The 20,892-nt window shown below is 45.6% G+C and overlaps 1 protein-coding gene across 1 annotated transcript in view; it reads right to left on the reverse strand.

Moving 5' to 3' along the window:
- Positions 1–4,023: 4,023 nt before the first annotated feature.
- The window catches only part of adgrv1 (adhesion G protein-coupled receptor V1), a 171,100-nt gene continuing 154,231 nt past the window's right edge, over positions 4,024–20,892 (reverse strand). Inside the window, exons 86-89 of the mRNA XM_039013161.1 lie at positions 20,352–20,473; positions 11,761–11,952; positions 9,162–9,339; positions 4,024–4,462 (exon numbers count right to left, since the gene is read on the reverse strand). Coding sequence (XP_038869089.1) covers positions 4,344–4,462; positions 9,162–9,339; positions 11,761–11,952; positions 20,352–20,473 — 611 coding nt within the window. The 3' untranslated portion in view covers positions 4,024–4,343. The remainder of the gene's footprint in view (positions 4,463–9,161; positions 9,340–11,760; positions 11,953–20,351; positions 20,474–20,892) is intronic.

Raw genomic sequence — 20,892 nt, forward strand, 5'->3', positions numbered from 1 at the left:
ATAATAAACGTTGATCAAAGATACAAGTGTTAAACATGGAATTTTAGATCCACTTCTCCTTAATGCAACCGCTGTGTCAGATTTTAAAAAATCTTTACGGAAAAAGCAAACCATGCAATAATCTGAGGTCAGCGCTCAGAGCCCAATCAAGACAAAAATATATCCGCCATAATGTGCAGTCAACAGAAGTCAGAAATAACATTACAAATATTCACTTACCTTTGATGATCTTCATCAGAATGCAATCCCAGGAATCCCAGTTCCATAATAAATGTTTGATTTGTTCGATAATGTCCATCATTTATGTCCAAATAGCTACTTTTGTTAGCGCGTTTGGTAAACAAATCAAAACTCACGAAGCGCGTTCACTAGTTGCAGACGAAATTTCAAAAAGTTCCATTACAGTCCGTAGAAACATGTCAAATGATGTATAGAATCAATCTTTAGGATGTTTTTAACATAAATCTTCAATAATGTTCTAACCGGAGAATTCCTTTGTCTTCAGAAAAAGCAAATGGAACGGGCTCCTGGCACTCTGCCAGACCTCTGACTCAATCCCCTCTCATTCAGCCCCCCTTTACAGTAGAAGCCTCAAACACGTTTCTAAAGACGGTTGACATCTAGTGGAAGCATTAGGAAGTGCAGCATGACCAATATACCACTGTATCTTCAATAGGGGCTGAGTTGAAAATCGACCAACCTCAAATTTCCCACTTCCTGGTTGGATTTTTTCTCAGGTTTTTGCCTGCCATATGAGTTCTGTTATACTCACAGAGATCATTCAAACCGTTTTAGAGTGTTTTCTATCCAAATATACTAATAATATGCATATATTAGCAACTGGGACTGAGGAGCAGGCAGTTTACTCTGGGCACCTTTTTCATCCAAGCTACTCAATACTGCCCCCAGCCATAAGAAGTTAAAACTTGTTTTTCAACCACTCCACAAATTTCTTGTTAACAAACTTTACTTTTGGCAAGTCGGTTAGGACATCTACTTTGTGCATGACACAAGTAATATTTTCAACAATTGTTTACAGACAGATTATTTAACTTATAATTCACTGTATCACAATTCCAGTGGGTAAGAAGTTTACATACACTAAGTTGACTGTGCCTTTAAACAGCTTGGAAAATTCCAGAAAATTACGTCATGGCTTTAGAAGCTTCTGATAGGCTAATAGACATCATTGAGTCATTTGGAGGTGTACCTGTGGATGTATTTCAAGGCCTGCCTTCAAACTCAGTGCCTCTTTGCTTGACATCACGGGAAAATCAAAAGAAATCAGCCCCAAAAAATTGTAGACCTCCACAAGTCTGGTTCATCCTTGGGAGCAATTTCCAAATGCCTGAAGGTACCATGTTCATCTGTACAAACAATTGTACACAAATATAAACACCATGGGACCACGCAGCCGTCATACCGCTCAGGAAGGAGATGCGTTCTGTCTCCATTAGATGAACGTACTTTGGTGTCGAAAAGTGCAAATCAATCCCAGAACAACAGCAAAGGACATTGAGAAGATGCTGGAGGAAACAGGTACAACAATATCTATATCCACAGTAAAACGAGTCCTATATTGACATAGCCTGAAAGGCCACTCAGCAAGGAAGAAGCCACTGCTCCAAAATCGCCGTTAAAAAAAGTCAGACTACGGTTTGCAACTGCATATGGGAACAAAGATTGTACTTTTTGGAGAAATATCCTCTGGTCTGACAAAAATATAACTGTTTGACCATAATGACCATCGTTATGTTTGGAGGAAAAAGAGGGAGGCTTGCAAGCCGAAGAACACCATCCCAACCGTGAAGCACGGGGGTGGCAGCATCATGTTGTGGGGGTGCTTTGCTGCAGGAGGGACTGGTGCACTTCACAAAATAGAATGCATCATGAGGTAGGACAATTATGTGGATATATTGAAGCAACATCTCAAGACATCAGTCAGGAAGTTAAAGCTTGGTCGCAAATGGGTTTTCCAAATGGACAATGACCAAGCATACTTCCAAAGTTGTGGCAAAATGGCTTAAGGACAACAAAGTCAAGATATTGGAGTGGCCACCACAAAGTCCTTACCTCAATCCTATAGAAAATTTGTGGGCAGAACTGAAAAAGCGTGTGCGAGCAAGGAGGCCTACAAACCTGACTCAGTTACACCAGCTCTGTCAGGAGGAATGTGCCAAAATTCACCCAATTTATTGTGGGAAGCTTGTGGAAGGCTACCCAAAACGTTTGACCCAAGTTAAACAATTTAAAGGCAATGCTACCAAATACTAATTGAGTGCATGTAAACTTTTGACCCACTGGGAATGTGATGAAAGAAATAAAAGCTGAAATAAATCATTCTATCTACTATTATTCTGACATTGCACATTCTTAAAATAAAGTGGTTATCCTAACTGACCTATAACAGTGAATTTTTACTAGGATTAAGTGTCAGGAATTGTGAAAAACTGAGTTTAAATGTATTTGGCCAAGGTGTATGTAAACTTCTGACTTCAACTGTAAGTGTCCACTAGGTGCGTAAAGGAACCGCCAGGGTGAGACCAGGAGGTGAGGCTCGAATAAGGCAGAAACAAAATATCCCAATGTGCTCTATTCTCCGTTACGTCTGCCAAGAAAGCCAGCGAAACCAGACCCAGCACTTACCCACAGTTGAGACGCATCCAGGGACCCTCTTTGTTTCCTACAAATATGAACAGAGTGGCAGATGAATAGGTCTTAGCTTTCAATGTGTGGACTGTGGAGCCTCCAACCTTGTTGCCCTTCATACATAAATTACCTCAGCAGCATAGAGGGAGTTTAGACGCCACAACCCTTTTGTAATGCATTTCCGTTAGAGCTCCTGACCTGAACTACTAGTCACTGGTTATGGCTTGTTTTTCCTGTACTGTAATAGCAGCAGTAGTAGTAGCATCATATCAGGCAGGCTACAGTCCTTCCAATGTTTGTCTGGAACTGGAAGCTCATTAACTAAATGAATAAAGAGTAGGGCATCTCTGGAGAGCATATTAGCTACTGTTCTCAGTGTCAAATAATCAAAATTGACTACATTCATATTATGTTAGTAATTCTCCCTCTGGCTCTCAGCTTTGCCCCCCCAAAACTAGTTTCTATTCTATCCATTAACCAAGTCTAGCAATTTTTGAGGTCAGAGGTTAGGGGTCAGGGCCAAGTAACCACTGAGTTTACAGTTCCAAGCTGAACAGTGAACACACTCATTGGGCTCCCGAGTGGCGCAGCGGTCTAAGGCACTGCAGCTCAGTGCAAGAGCTGTCACTATAGTCCCTGGTTCAAATCCAGGCTGTGTCATATCTGGCACTAATTGGGAGTCCAACAGGGCTGTGCACAATTGGCCTAACATCATCTGGGGTAGGCTGTCATTGTAAATAAGAATTAGTTCTTGACTGACTTGCCTAGTTAAATGCGCACACTGCTGGCTCTCACTTTGCAGATGAAACAGGCTCCTTATTTGACATTTTAGTTTGGATAATTGAATTTGTTATCTGATTTGTCAGTTGTCATAGAACTTTTGAAGTGATGTAATGTGTAACCCATGAATAGTCTATTGTCTGACAAATGCTTCAGTATCCTGATCGTGTACATGCAGTACATTTACAGGTTTGACACACTTCATGATGATCATCAGGTATTAGATTTCATCTCCAGGCTCAATATGAACTTTCATACACCCCATCCATACTCCATATTTCTACCTCCCGCCGCTTTTGCAGACCCAAGCAGAAATGTTCAGACCTGATCTCCCAGGACCAGATTACTCAGACTGTGTAGAACAAGTTTGTGAAATTCCCCCAGGAGACTGCATGCATTCACAGTGTCCTCTAGTCTGACCCAACAGCGACTCAGCAATTCCACATCCTGCGTTACGCAGCTCGCACACAAGCTCTCCTCTCTTTATGTCCAACTGTTGACAGACCATAGACTGCTGCCAGCCGCTCCAAACGCAATCACAGGCAGACAAATTGAATCAAGACAGCCCAATGTAAAATAGCTGTTGAATTATTTATTAACAATGTTACACAAACCTTAGCAGCAGGTTTGAGGGTGCTGGCTCGTGTCCTAAAAACTTTACAAAATGTTTACCTCCAAGGAGAGATAAAATCAGCTTCAAAAACACCATCAAAGACTTTCACAAATTAATTTAGTAAAAGATTTATATATTCATATATAAAAACAGACATAAAAACATCACCGGGTTTCATGATATGAAACAGCTAACGAAAAAACTACAACTTTTCTATTAAAAAAAATCGGGATGTTTTAGTGCAAAGGCAGTAGAAATATAAAAATACTGTTGTGTTTTTCTCTGTGGTATAAAAACGTGGTTAAAGGTGTGTGTCGGCGATGGGAATACGTCTAAGTTCAACGATCTGGGATGGGGCCGTACTCCCACCATCATGGCTCCCGTGGATCGACTCGTTGTCGCTCAGGTTAAGGCCAGATCCTAACAGGGAGAGAAAGACAGCACACATGTCAATCATCACTTATTGATCATGATCAACTCTGGTCCAGTGCTTAGTGCACGGTGAGCGTAGTGGAAGAATGCGCACTACGCTGTGGACCGGAGCTATGATAATGCATGACATCATTCAGTGTTAACTTACTGATTCCTTAACAGAAAATCTCAAATTTTGTTTGTGGTTAAAGGCCTACAGAACATTTCTACATCAACAACTGCTGTAGTGTTCTGAGTGAAAGGTGAGTGAGAATGATAATCAACAACCAAAACAGCACGTAACTTATCACATTTGAACATTATCTATACACTTCAACCACAGTCAACGTGTCGAAATTGACAGGTAGAAGGGAGTGTTTCATGACCAGTGGTCCCAAAGGTAAAGGCATGAACAATAGGGTGTATCAAATGGCACCCTATTCCCTAGTGCACTACTTTTGACCAGGACCCACTAAGAAGTACACTATTAAAGATGCAGTCCAGGATGTTAAGCACAACAAATTTGTAACATATCGTTTGAATTGGATTCGTAACATATCATATAAATTCCGGGGGTATCATCGGATGGGGCCACAGTGTCTCCTGACTCCTCCTGTCTCAGCCTCCAGTATTTATGCTGCAGTAGTTTATGTGTCGGGGGGCAAGGGTCAGTCTGTTATATCTGGAGTATTTCTCCTGTCTTATCCGGTGTCCTGTGTGAATTTAAGTATGCTATCTCTAATTCTCTCTTTCTCTCTTTCTTTCTCTCTCTCTCTCTCGGAGGACCTGAGCCCTAGGACCATGCCTCAGGACTACCTGGCATGATGACTCCTTGCTGTCCCCAGTCCACCTGGCCGTGCTGCTGCTCCAGTTTCAACTGTTCTGCCTTCAACTTTGTTGAAGCACCTTTGGCAGCAATTACAGCATTGAGTCTTCTTTGGTATAATGCTTTCAGGTCTCTCCAGAGATGTACGATCGGGTTCAAGTCCGGGCTCTGGCTGGGCCACTCATCTTCCTATAGGAAGATGAACCTTCGCCCCAATCTGAGGTCCTGAGTGCTCTGGAGCAGGTTTTCATCAAGGATCTCTCTGTACATTGCTCCGTTCATCTTTCCCTCGATCCTGACTAGTCTCCCAGTCCCTGCTGCTGAAAAACATCGCCACAGCATGATGCTGCCACCACCATCCTTCACCATAGAGATGGTGGCAGGTTTCCTCCAGACGTGACGCTTGGCATTCAGGCCAAAGAGTTCAATCTTTGCTTCATCAGACCAGAGAATCTTTAGGTGCCTTTTGGCAAACTCCAAGCGGGCTGTCATGTGCTTTTTACTGAGGAGTGGCTTCCGTCTGGCCACTCTACCATAAAGGCCTGATTGGTGGAGGGCTGCAGAGATGGCTGTCCTTCTAGAAGGTTCTCCCATCTCCACAGAGGAACTCTAGAGCTCTGTCAGAGTGACCATTGGGTTCTTGCTCACCTCCCTGACCAAGGCCCTTCTCCCCTGATTGCTCAGTTTGGCCGGGTGGCCAGCTCTAGGAAGAGTCTTGGTGGTTCCAAACTTCTTCTATTTAAAAATGATGGAGGCCCCTGTGTTCTTGGGGACCTTCAATGCTGCAGACATATATATATAGACAGGTGTGCCTTTCCAAATCATGTCCAATCAATTGAATTTACCACAGGTGGACTCCAATCAAGTTGTAGAAACATCTCAAGGATGATCAATGGAAACAGCTCACTTTTGAGTTTCATAGCAAAAGGTCTGAATACTCTTGTAAATAAGGTATTTCTGTTTTTGATTTTTAATACATTTGCAAAAATGTCTAAAAACCTGTTTCGGCTTTGTCATTATGGGGTATTGTGTGTAGATTGCTGAGATGTATTTATTTTTGTAAGGTAACAAAATGTGGAAAAGTCAAGGGGTCTGAATACTTTCCGAAGGGACTGTACAGCAAAAGCAGGGCATTAAGGACGACCAGTGGGATGGTAAGTTAACGATTCACCCTCTAACGGACTGTGAAGAGCCTAATGAGTGTGCTGCTACTGACTTGACTGACTGACTGACTGGTCTATTACGCAAAACCTCATTCCAGACTTCCCTTCTATCTCCCTGACCTCTGCCTGCGTCTGAGAGAGGTCTAGGGTAGATCTGAAGGAGGTTGAGTGTGGAAACATATGGCCGGCCACGTAGAGAGGTAGAGGTCAGCAATACACGCCAAGAGGGAGGCAGGAAGGGGGACGGTTACAACACAGGCCAGGAGAAATGCTCTACCACAGCTTTTCTTTCTCCAAGTCCTTGTCTTGGATGTATTTAGGATTAAACATCTTGTTCAACCTTCAAGAAAATAATTAGCAGGAGCGCTTCAGGTATTCCACAACAACCCCAGGTAATAGACTTAGCAGATATGTGTGGTTATAATTGTTCCTTTGTGCTTTTCAATCTCGTTCACCTGTAGAATTCATCTTCCCCGATGTTGTTGTAACAATAAGAGAGCCGTGAATGCCGCCCCATTCGTATGCGTGTTCAACTTGCGGCTGAATGACGGGGTGTACAGTTGGGCGATAGAGGAGTCAAGGCAAGGCCAGTGAAATGCTGAATCGTCTTCCATAACAACTATAGCTCACGCAGGCACGCACGTGCGCGCACACACATCGTACACAAACACACACACTACACATTAAAGACGGCTGAAGAAGAGTTAGCGCTCTCCTCTCCCCGAGGCTTGTATTTACGGTAATATTACCCTCTCTAGCCAATCCACTCTCATTAACACCTCTGACTAACTCCAAGTCCGCTGCCGCCAGGGACTTCTAATTGAGCTCGGCCACGGCGATAGACATGTGTTTTCCCGGAGAGTGGATACTGGCGTGTATTCACTGACCTCGCCCAGGGGCCCGGTTAGCACTGAGATGCCAGATTAACCTCTGTGTTGCACGGGGCCCTTCAGAGGCCACTCAATCAAGGGCCCGGCGGGGCCACCACGAGGTGGGGTCAAAGCCCAGATGGAGTTCTTTCCATGATATGGACACCTTGGTTATCAGGCCTGACTGGGAAATAAGGTAAGACGCATGACACGTCTCTCCCCCATGGGGTGTGTTTCTATAAACAGAAATCTTCACGGGTGAGAGAAGGTTCATGGAAATAACACGTGTCCTCTCTAAAGAATCCAACTACAGTGAACGTAGTAGCTATGTACAGTGAAGAGACATATCACATCTAAACGGTATGAGGATGTTATGCTGTGACAATAACAATAATAATAATAATAGCAAATATGACATGACGCTCTCACAGCACTGCCATCTTGGTCCACTTTAAGGTTACAAAAGAACATGACATCACTATGCGACGTGCACTACTTTTGACCAGGGCCCATGGGGCTCTTGTCAAAAGTAGTGCACCATATTGGGAATAGGGTGCCATTTGGGGCGCGTCCTATATTTCCTAGAGAAACAGACAAAACAAAGTCCTGAACACTCCTTGGCATGTTTTCAGCTGGGTCCCTGCCACTTGTTATTCAGGCAGCGTAGATCGATTCCTCTGTGATTTGAGAATGGGAGTGTGGAGCGTTGATATATCAGCCGGCAGTAAGACCCCATATCTCATTAAACATTGATGGCTGAGGAAAAATGGTTCCTACAGCCGCAAGACAGGGTTCGCTGAGGACTGACCGAGCAGGGCCAGCAGTAATGGCTGCCATGGGCCCACGAACACACGTTCGCGTACACGCACATACACACCAACTCCAGGCCTCCATACACACCCATGCGTATGCACATGCACACGTTCAAATGCGCACACACCAAATCACACAAAGGTTATAAAACCATATGTGAGTCCCTGTAAGCGGTGCGTAACTGGCTGCAGGGAAGTCAGGCGCAGGAGAGCAGAAATGGGTAACAACTGGAGCACTATAATAATGCAAAAAACAAGCTGTACCCAGAACAACAAAATACGGGTAAAATAACCCGTCGCAAAACCAGTCAGAAGTGCACATACACTTTACAACAAACAATTCCACACACAGAGGTTTATATACATGACAAGTAATGAGGGAATGTAAACCAGGTGTGTGGGAAAACAAGACAAAACAAATGGAAAATGTAAGGTGGATCGGCGATGGCTAGAAGACCGGTGACGTCGACCGCCGAACACCGCCTGAACAAGGAGTGGAACCGACTTCGGCGGAAGTCGTGACAGTCCCCCATATTCCAGATCAGGTACATGTATGCTCAAGTACAAATTGGAACTCTAACTGGATCGAATCCCCGAGCTGACAAGGTAAAAATCTGTCGTCCTGCCCCCTGACCAAGGAAGTTAACCCACTATTCCCCGGTAGGCCGTCATTGTAAATAAATAAGAATTTGTTCTTAACTGACTTGCCTAGTTAAATAAAGTTAAATATATATATATTTAACTTTAAGAGGGAATAAGATGTGATTTGTATGTATACTGACTCATCGCAGTATCCACTTCTCCCTCGACACCATTATGGTGTTGATGAGTAGGACACAGAGTTTCTTCTGACCGTATGACCTGATTAGGAAAAACTCTGGGCTCTAATTATTGGCTTCATATAGGCTGTAGATGACTGATGAATAATATGTCTGCAGGATAAGTGATAGTCTGTGTCCTAAATTGCTCCCTATCACCTACAAAGCGTACTACAGGGAATAGGGCGGCATTTAGGACGCCGGCCAAAGTGATTCTTACCAGTCTTTAAGGCAAATATGAGGTCGTCAAACTCCTGGGACTCCTCGTCGGCCACTAGGTTGTCGTTGGTGAAGCCTCCTCCGTCGGTGGTGTAGGTCCCACTCTGAGGGCTCTGCTTAAACACACTGCTGGGCTGACTGCCCGGACGCAGGGACGCACGCTCCCAGTCTGCGGACACCTGCCACACACACACACACACACACACACACACACACACACACACACACACACACACACACACACACACACACACACACACACACACACACACACACACACACACACACACACACACACACACACACACACACACACAGCATGACCACGAGCACACACATAAACGCACGTGCACGCACGCACGCACGCACACAAACACACACACAGCATATCTTTACAGACTGTATACGGCATTAACAAAGACAGCCACTGTCCAACACGTTGAAATGACACTGATCAGAGGGCATGAATGATGTCAGGGTTACTTTTCTAGAGTGTTTTTTATGAGCTAACATTTACAGTATTTGGAGTGCACAGTGGGTATCCTTATGTGTTTGCATAAACAACACAAACCAGAGACGGGCACGTAAAGGGGGGAACTAAACCTCCGTGATTAATGCAATGACAAAAACCAGTCCCATTCTGGCAGGGAGTCAGCTAAGGACAGCAGAGAATGGGCCTGTCAGCCGTGTAATCACGTCTTAGACGTGGAGGGTCACGCAGAGTTTATGTTGTCAAAGGGGTTAATGCAGGACGAAGGCTCATGTGGGGGTTATGGGGTGAGAGGGAGGTCGCTGGCTCTGGGTCTCATACAAAATCAGTCTCAAATACGCAAATATTGCACTGAACCTGCTGCACTGGTGAATCCTTTCTCTTCAGAGAGAGAGTGAGAGACAGAGGGAGAGGAAGATAAATAACAAGGGAGAGAGTGGTGACAGAGGGGGGCACGGGAGAGAGAGAGAGAGCGTAAGAGACAGAGGGAGAGGGAGATAAATAAAAAGGGAGAGAGTGGTGACAGAGGGTGGCACGAGAGAGAGAGAGAGAGAGACCCAGATAGTTCCCAGGGCTAATCACTGGATGTCTGGATGAGTGGTGATGGGAAGAGAGAGTTCAGCACCATCACAGACAACCAGCCAGCCATGAGAACTGGCACATTGTGTACATAGCTAAGATATTTCACTTGGCTAAGCAATCTTGTGTGGTTTCCACCAAAAGAGACTGGATGTTTTTCAGCACACAGTATGTGTCCAGGTAGTAATATAACCCATCACTGGACAACTATCCCTGTCCTCTCATACATACCAAATGACGCCATCCAAGGCACAGACAGGGAATTATTGCATTGTGGAAAGAATCCTTGTGGAGTCTAATTTTCTCTTAGTCTGAGTTTTCCAGGAAACCCAGTTTCACCAGCCTCCCTCGCTCTCTCCCCAGTGACAGACAGACAGGTGTAATAGCCTATCTCAGTGTTTCTTAATCCTGGTCCTAAAGGGGTGCACATTTTAGTTTTTGCCCTAGCACTACACAGCTGATTCAAAAGATCAACATATCATCAACAGCCAGCCAGCCAGACAGACAGGTGTAATAGCCTATCTGAACAGGCCTGTAATGACAGACAGACAGACAGGTGTAATAGCCTATCTGAACAGGCCTGTAATGACAGACAGACAGACAGGTGTAATAGCCTATCTGAACAGGCCTGTAATGACAGACAGACAGACAGACAGACAGACAGGTGTAATAGCCTAATCTGAACAGGCCTGCAATGACCACGCTGTCTGCATGGTGTAATAGCCTGTAATTGGTACAGTGTCTAGAGCTGTGGTACAGTATGCAGCCACCATTTACCATATCCACTCTGAAGGGGGCTGACACCTCCCATGTACCAATCCCCTTCCTCCTCCCCTCTCCATTTTCTCTCTAACTGTCCCCCCCCCCATCTCGTCTTCAGTGTAACTCCTTATAGGGTGTCCAGCAGAGCTGTGACCTAGCAGGGGATGAATGGACTGGGCCTGTGGAGCATGTAGGCTGACAGGTCATATTGAGAGGGCTTAGTTGTAGGGTAAAGTGGGCTACTAGTTGAGGAGAGGAGAACACTTCTCCGCATAGCAGCTCTCACACACGCACGTTAGTGTGAGCGTAATTGCGGGACAGCTGACTCAAGCCACTGTGAACAAACAGAAAGTGCGGAGGGACACGCTGTGTTTCCCTGAGGATCCGCTGACAAGGGTGTGAGTGAGGAGAGGACTGGTCAAACCGAGCCCAGAGAGAGGGGAGAGAGAGAGAGGGGAGAGGAGAGAGAGGGATGGGACTGGGGAAGGGGTTGAGGTAAGGGCTTTAGAGTAAGGGCACCGGGCAGGGGAGAGAGCGGTATGGGGGGTAAGGGTGACGCAGTCAGTCAGTCAGTCAGTCAGTCAGTCAGTCAGTCAGTCAGTCAGTCAGTCAGTCAGTCAGTCAGTCAGTCAGTCAGTCAGTAAGTTGGGGACTTGGGGTTTAGAACAGGGCTCCTCACCATTTTCTATTGCTTTTTCTCCATAGTTTCGTGCAGTGAGGGAGGGAAAGATGGCAGGGTGTGTGTGTGTGGGGGGGGGGGGGGTGTTACCTCCTCCATGGCGCTGATGAGGTTCTGGGTGGACTTGTTGATCTCCGCCCCTATGGTGGCGGCACTCCCTACCCCGCTGTGGTAGGTGGAGTCTGGGCTGCCGTGGCTGTTCATCTCCACCGTGTAGCTGGCCTTGGATGGCCAACACAGCTGGTTGTGCATCAGGAAGTACACCGCAAACACGTACAGGCCCTGGGGAACAGAGGGTAAAGATCAAAAAACGTGGCACCTCCATTGCAATTCAAAATGATTCGACCCTGCCAGGCACATCACGAATTGAACGTACACACAAAACGGCTCCACACAACGCAGAGCGGCACGTCCCGTATGGGGAAAGTTTGGATTGATTGAGAATGGTACAAGTGGCAAGGCGTCGTCCCTTGGACATGACATCACTGTCAGTCAGCAGCATCCTGATCTAGTATCTCTATCACATCCTCTGTGTCATCAGACAGGCCAGTGTGAATTACTCCAGCACGTTCCTCTGTGAAATACCACAGTCCCGGCAGACATCTCACAACACCAGGCGGGCAGGAGGGGATGACGGCAACCATAGACAGAGATGGAGTGATGCACTGCACTGCAAATACAGTATTACCGCACACACACACACACACACACACACACACACACACACACACACACACACACACACACACACACACACACACACACACACACACACACACACACACACACACACACACACACACACACACCCACACACACACCCAGGAGAACAGGACATCACCAAGCGATCTAGAGCAGGAAGTTCATCAAAACTGGGACTTAAATTAAACCAATTGCAATCTCTCCATGTCAGCAAAGCCCTGTTTCACCAGTGGCCTATTGATCTTAACAGCCAGGCAGTTTAGTCCGGCTCAGGGAGAGGAGAGCCACTCAACACTGATAGAGAGACAAAAGCTCCCTATGTAGATACAAATGTGTGGGAATCATTACACTTTCCTTGGAACCCTGACATTGAAAGGGAAAAATAAACGCTTGGCTTTTAATGGATACGAGATGCGAGGAGACGACAGGGAACAGGCTTAGTACACTACCTGTTTATTGGTGCACTGTAAATAGGGAACATGAGCTTCTATCTGGGGAAAAAGCACACATATGGGAATGGACACAGTACACCCACAACAATCACTCAGAGTGCCTTTATAGCCTGAGCGGAGCGTGTGTGTATGTGGTGTGTGTGTGTGAGTGTGGTGTGTGTGTGTGTGTGTGTGTATATGAGTGTGTGTGTGTGTGTGTGTGTGTGTGTGTGTGTGTGTGTGTGTGTGTGTGTGTGTGTGTGTGTGTGTGTGTGGAGCAGCCACTATCAGTAGTCTCTGATAGAGTGAGAGCGGCCCCATCCTGACAATCTTCAGGGCGATTAGCACACGCCGTTTAAGGACCAGCCTGAGCCAGCGCGGCCCGAGGAACACGCTTTATTACCCACAGGCTGTTATGTAAGTGTTCCCTGCTCTGGGCACTTGACGTGTGTGTGTGTGTGTGTGTGTGTGTGTGTGTGTGTGTGTGTGTGTGTGTGTGTGTGTGTGTGTGTGTGTGTGTGTGTGTGTGTGTGTGTGTGTGTGTGTGTGTGTGTGTGTGTGTGTGTGTGTGTGTTTGTGTGTGTGAGACAAAGAGAGCGAGAGTGTTACTACAGGAGGTTAGGTCACGGCCCCTACACCACCATGGGAACCAGGGAGGGAGGAGAGAGGAGGGAGAACACAAGAGGTACAGAGAGGCACAGCGCTAACCAGCTAGCTGGCTAGGGAGAGAATGCTTTCAGTAGAAAACGAACAAGAGAGACAGAAATCAATTGAAAGGAGAGAAAAAAGAGAAACAGAGAAAAAGCAAAGGAGAAACAGAGAGGTACTGAGATGGGCAACAGAAAGAGAACAAATGATAATACATGGACATCATAGCGCTTAGACCACTGGGCCTATCCCTCCTATGTCTCCTAGCAACGTGTGCTGGGTTGAATCGACGAATGAGGCTGCTACTTCTGCATTATCAACTCATCTCCAGCGACAGGGCTCGTGACAGGATCTGTGCTGCAATGAAGAGAAGTCTATTTATAGTCCGCTGTGTGGCCCGATCAGGAAGTGCGGGTGTAAATGTAATTTTGTGGCGGGTGCCGGGCGTCTTTCATTGTTCAAAGAAAGGGGGGCTGTTTGTTTGTGAGCTAATAATGTCCAAGCCCATTTACTGGCAGAGGGGCGGACACAAATCAAATCAAATTAAAGTTTACAGCAGCACACAAACCGTGCTGCTGTGATTGGATTATTCTTCTATAATTCGGGACAAATTCAGCCGGATCTAATGCAGATGCTGCCCTAGACAACCCCTCGACAAGCGATATGTCAGAAGAGAGAAAGAAATAGAGAGAGTGAGAGAGAGAGAGAGAGAGAGAGAGAGAGAGAGAGAGAGAGAGAGAGAGAAGCAAAAAAGCCTTGGATACGCCAGCTCTGGGTACCATCTATATTGATAGACTCCAACAGTAATGCCCCTGTCTGTCTGTCCGTGTGGAGCGTTGAGAAGAAACCAACTAAATCTATGGTTGGACTGAATAACGTGCTGGGGCACAGAGGTTGCTCTCACTCTAAAAACACTGAAACCAATACTTGGCAACTAGTAGTATATGTCTACGTTCCAAATGGCACCCTATGGGTCCTGGTCAAAATTAGTGCACTATATAGTGCCATTTTGGAAACAGCCTGTGTTTTATAGACACAGACGAAGTTAAGTACTTGTTATGTAATTTGTAAGTCACTGAAATTGACATCAAGGGAAATGTCTCTGTTGGTCCTTGCCGGCGTCCCAAATGGCACCCTTTTCCCAATATAGGGCACTACTACTTCCCTATATAGGGCACTACATCTTATGGGCTCTGATCAAGTAGAGCACTATATAGGGAATAGGTTGTCATTTGGTACACGGCCCTTATAGGGAGAGCGAACAGCTTGGAGACGTGACACATCCTTTCCTCCCCGAGTCATAATACACACACAGCGACTGCTCGGTACTGTAAGACGGTGGCCCATCCAAGTTGACAGCTGGAGCTAGGTGCTGGATATAGCCGATGATATTACACTAGACGCGATAGGATGCGTCGGAGGATGTCTGCCCATGGAAGGCAAGAGATCCGAGAACGTACATGGCTGAAAAGCAACCAGGAATACATCTAGGATCACACTGTAAACATTGGCTATCTTGACCCTTAGGATCCAGACTTACAATTCTGCAGTGCCAAAAAATAATCATGCTGGATCCACCCAGTTACCAGTTCCACTTCCATAAATTGAATACGGTGCAAAGTCTTCTCTGTAATAGGCTGTGTGCCAAGCACCTTACTCCCTATGTAGTGCAATACTTGGTCCTGCAGACATACAGTACTTTGGGACACAGACATTTTACTGTACATCCCCTGATGGCTGCCTTCATGTACAGCTGTCCTTTGAGGTTGCCTTGAAGCTCCAGAGCAGCGCTAACTAACCACTAAGCAGGATGTATAAAATATAGCCAAGCACACTGGAGCCAGCTGGTTGATGGCTGCTTACTGGAGGACATGTACCGGGGCTGCTGTGGTTCAGAGCTGTTAGCCTAAATCATAAAGTAAATAGCATTGAGAGAGTCTATATAGTTAAAATGAATGCATAGAATCGACCCTTCTGTGCGTGGGCGCATACGTGCGCGTGCATGTGCACACAAGCGCGAGCGCACCCACCTATGCGCACACGCGCACGCTCTAACATCTGCACTTGTTTAACGATTTTCAGCAATTAGCCGAAGTGAGCAGAACCATTAAACAGCCTTTTACAGTCAGAGCAACAGCCACACTAACAACAATAACAACATGGAAAATTCTCCTCATGGAAAATGTACCGCATGAGCGAGATAATACAAAACAACCTGAAAGAGCATCCAACCGCAAACTGTGCAACCGAATAGAGGCACATAAGCAACTGGAGTAACACATAGCCACAGAACAGCAGAAAGTGACATAATGTACTCAGATATTATGCCAACTCAATGGCTAGCTAGAAAGTAAATGAATTGAAATGTAGCCTTTAAGAGATTTCTTAGACGGTCTGAGGTGGTTTGAGACACCAAAAACAGAAAACCTTAATCTGAAGATTTGTTATCTAGCCATACACGTATAATATCAAATCAAATCAAATCATCAAATCAAGTTTATTTTATATAGCCCTTCGTACATCAGCTAATATCTCGAAGTGCTGTACAGAAACCCAGCCTAAAACCCCAAACAGCAAGCAATGCAGGTGTAAACTTCACTCCATGCAACGTAGGCGAATGTGACTATATTATAAATCCTAATCATATGAATTGAATTACATTCCACGAAGCCAAATATAAAAACCTGATACATGACGATGCATTATGGTTCGCAACATTTACGGTCGTCTCTATTAATGTTCATTAGCGTTGGCGACGACGTGGTACTAACGGCCGAGTCACGACACAAATGTCAGCGCTCTCATCTCCACGTTCCTCGTCTACCCACTAAAGTAATTGGTTTTGCTCCATAAAAGCAGACTCTCAAGGCAGAACAATTGTCCCTTAATCGTGTTAGGGCCGAAAGAGGCGGCAAGAGCTTCAAAAACAGCCTGGTGCAGGCGTCAATGGCAGAGAGCAGCAGCCGAAACAGCAGCGCTCTGGAAATCTAGGTCAGATGTGTTTGTTTAGAGCTAATCGATGGTCTCGGATGCAGCTCTCCTTGGAAGCTCATTACCTGTAGAAAAGGGTACTGTCTGTTCCAGCTCATTTCTTCCTGTCTTACAGAGAACTCTCCCTAGAGACAACTGCTTATAGACTGCTTTTGTCTTTACATCTGAGCCCAGGGCAATTGGAGGCTGTGGAGATTCTCTGGTTGAAACAAAATAACTTTTCAACCGTGTTCTGTTCTTTCTCCCTAGGGATGATAGAGCTGATTATTTTAGAATTGTGATGTGTGTGGGGGGGGGGGGGGGGGGGGCAGTGGAAGTGGCTAGGGAGAGTGGGGGTCTGTGAAAGGGGCTCGGGAGAGTCAAGGGAGAGAGATTCGCTCATGAAAGACACTTCAGAGGCAACCAAAGGCCTTTTAGTTGGACTTTCTCTACACTTTCAGGGGATTCATCCTGTTTTGGAACTTATAGTGGCAGGGGAATTCGTAAAAATACACCACATGACCAAAAGCATGTGCACATCTGCTCGTCGAACATCTCATTCCAAAATCATGGGCATTAATATGGAGTTGATCCCCCCTTTGCTGCTATAACAGCCTCCCCCTCTTCTGGGAAAGCTTTCCACTAGATGTTGGAATATTGATGCGGCGACTTGCTTCCATTCAGCCACAAGAGCATTAGTGAGGTTGGGCACTGATGTTGGGCACTTAGGCCTGGCTCGCAGTCGGCGTTCCAATTCATCCCAAAGGTGTTCGATGGAGTTGAGGTCAGGGCTCTGTGCAGGCCAGTCAAGTTCTTCCACACTGATTTCAACAAACCATTTCTGTATGGACCTCGCTTTGTGCACGGGGGCATTGTTATGCTGAAACAGGAAAGGGCCTTCCCCAAACTGTTGCCACAGAATTGTCTAGAATGTCATTGTATGCTGTAGCGTTAAGATTTTCCTTCAATGGAACTAAGGGGCCTAGCCTGAACCATGAAAAACCATCCCAGACCATTATTCCTCCTCCACCAAACTTTACAGTTGGCACTATGCATTCGGGCAGGAAGCTTTCTCCTGGCATCCGCCAAACCCAGATTAGTCTGTCGGACTTCCAGATGGTGAAGCATGATTCATCACTCCAGAAAACGCATTTCCACTGCTTCAAAGTCCAATGGCGGCGAGCTTTACATCACTCCAGCTGACGCTTGGCTGCTTGGTCTTGGAAACCCATTTCATTAAGCTCCTATCAAACAATTCTTGTGCTGACGTTGCTTCCAGATGCAGTTCGTAACTCGGTAGTTAGTATTGCAACCGAGGACAGATGATTTTTACGTACTACGTGCTTCAGCACTCGACGGTCTCGTTCTGTGAGCTTGTGTGGCCTACCACTTCGTGGCCTAGACGTTTTCACTTCACAATAACTTACAGTTGACCGGGGCCGCTCTAGCAGGGCAAAAAGTTTACAAACTGACTGGTTGGAAAGGTGGCATCCTATGATGGTGCCACGTTGAAAGTTACTGAGTTCTTCAGTTAAGGCCATACTACTGCCAATGTTTGTCTATGGAGATTGCATGGCTGTGTACTCGATTTTACAGACCTGTAAGCAACGGGTATGGCTGAAATAGCCGAATCCACAAATTTGAAGGGGTGTCAACATACTTTTGTATATATAATATATATATATATATATATATATATATATATATATATATATATATATATATATATATACAAACAAAGCCATGTCTTAGAAAGATACTTTTGATATGGATAATGTTGGACAAAATAGGCCATACTGTTCGTCCATTGGACAGCTGATCAGATTACCTCATATTGGGGTATTTGTACATGGCATGGGCTTATAGGTGTTGTGTTACCTCAGCTATTGTCAAAATGACATCATGTCTGCACTCATTAAAGCCACGGGTTGACTTTAGTGCGCTTCTGTCGTCTTTCACGTGCAGACGCTACATATCACTAGGGTCCTGTGTGACACACTTAATGGACAGATGACGTCTAGAAGAAAGTGACAGCTAGCAGAGACATTCACCAGGACTGGCCTGAAACAACAATTATTCCACTGTCCAGTCCACCGCCTACCTAACTCAACAATTTGAATGCTTTTATAATATGTCCTTTTCAAATGATACGGTTGCTTTAGGAGTGAGGAATCTACCCTCAACGAGCAAGCAACACCCCTTCAGAGTTCAGGCAATGAAGTGGGGTTGAACAGTTCAAACATCTTCAACACATTGTCAGTTACGCAACCGTTACAAAACGAGATATTAATGCTATTGGCTGTAGACTATACAGTCGTACAGAAATATCTGATGATAAAGTTATCTCTCCTCTCTCTCACGCTCTCTGATATGCATTCCCACACTGTACTGAGAGTACTGAGAGAGTGGTCTGGCCTGGGCGATGTCACTCTCCGGAGATATGGTATCTATGATAGCCCTCAAGAAGAGCTTTTCCCACCCTGCCCGGGCCAGACATCAAAGGATGGCTTCAAAGTCCTCGAATACCCTTCATCACACACACACTCATGCGAGCACACACATCAAGACATGCACGCACACATCAAGACGCAAACACACATGCGCAAGCACACACACACATCAAGGCACGCACGCACACACACACACACTCACGCAATCATACAGACTCACGAATCACACACACACACACACACACACACACACACACACACACACACACACACACACACACACACACACACACACACACACACACACACACACACACACACACACACACACATATACACACTCAAGGGGCCAAACAGTGCAGTGGTTTAAGGGATCAATATATAATACAAGTGTGCTGACCGCCAAGGCCTCCAGAGACTGAGCAACGATAGATAGAGGGAGGCTGTTCTGAACTCACACACACTGACAAACAGAAACCGTAGGAGAGTTATTACGTCAATGTCTACATTGGGCTCTTAAAGTATCCAGGAAGTAGTTGGTGCTCTGTTGTAACATTTACAAAACTAAATCAGGTTTCCCTCCAGTTTTGACGGCAATCGAGAGATTCAAGACACTAGACAGTAAATCAAGGTTAGTAGAAATCACAGTGTTATGAACATTAGGGTTAAATTGACTCTACCGGGCGTTATCTTAACCCTCAAGAGAGGGATAAGATGCCTGGAGTCAGTGTTGATAACTGGAGTTGGATTGGGACAGAGTACTTCGAACACCATTAAGTGTAACCAGAGACAGAGTTCAATGTATGGAGTTATGCATAGATGTGGGAGGGGACTCATTGTCAACATTTCCCAGCATGCTCTGTTGCAGGTTGATTTTTTTTCAACTGTTTGTTTCAATATCTGTGTTTTTGCACGTACATTGAATGTTTTTTGATCTTACGCTACACAAAGAAGAAAAAAAAATGATAATCTAAACTAACCCAATCTGTAAGGGGTTGGATTTATAGCAACCGTTAACGAGACAGTTGTTCCAGTTTACATGGTGTAGTTCAGGGATGTTTTAAGAACTCAGTCGGGGTCTCAACTTACTGTTGCGAGTTAGAATAGTAGAATACGCAAGGTGCAATTTAGAAATGTGGTTGTGCCTCAGTAGTTTTTCTCTTGTTCTGTCAGTCACTGACAGTCCGTCAATTAGCCCATGTCAGCAAACATTTTTCCCGATTGCTAAGTTAGTTCAGCGGCCAGCTAACTCCCTGTGAGTAGGATATTTACTCCATTTAATGTTGTTTTAACTCCAAGAATATCAACACCATGACCAGAGTAGTTTCAACATAAAATGGGAGTGGGACCATATAAACCCCCCAAAATAACATTACATTTGACTCCATAGGAGTTCAATTAAGCCTTGTGATTTTACTGTGCAAAACATGTCTGGATGACACACACAAAGACGATGAAGATAACGACAAAAAGGTCTTACCAGCAGGCAGTTGAAGATGACGTAGAGGATGAGCATCCACAGGTATCTGTAGCCCAGGTGTAGTCCTGCCCACAGCCACACCAGGGACACCAGGGCAAACAGGTACAGCACCATGGGCACCTCTGCAGCACACACAACGGGGAACACTTAATACACAGTTAAAACGCACAGGCACTCAAGACAGACACACACGCACGCACACACATACACGCAGACAGATCATTCTTAGAATGAAATAAATGACATAACCTATTTCACAATCAGAAATTGGGAGCTTCCCCAAAGTTCAGAGTGTCCTGATCCCTGCTCTCTCTCCATGTCCTGGCTCTGGTCCATCATCCCAGTGCTCTGGTCCAGTATAGAGTAGTGAGCTGGATCTGGGGCAGCAGACCAGGCCCTTGAGGTTGATTAATGAGGCCTCTCTTAATCAGTACACTTTATACTGTAGGTCACAGATCCTGGCACCGGGCTGCCTAGTACAGTACACCCGTCTGCACCGACACATTCCTACGCTCGCACTCCTACGCGCGCACGAACGCAC

This window comes from Salvelinus namaycush, chromosome 18 (genome assembly GCF_016432855.1).
Source record: "Salvelinus namaycush isolate Seneca chromosome 18, SaNama_1.0, whole genome shotgun sequence".
Classification (NCBI taxonomy): domain Eukaryota; kingdom Metazoa; phylum Chordata; class Actinopteri; order Salmoniformes; family Salmonidae; genus Salvelinus; species Salvelinus namaycush.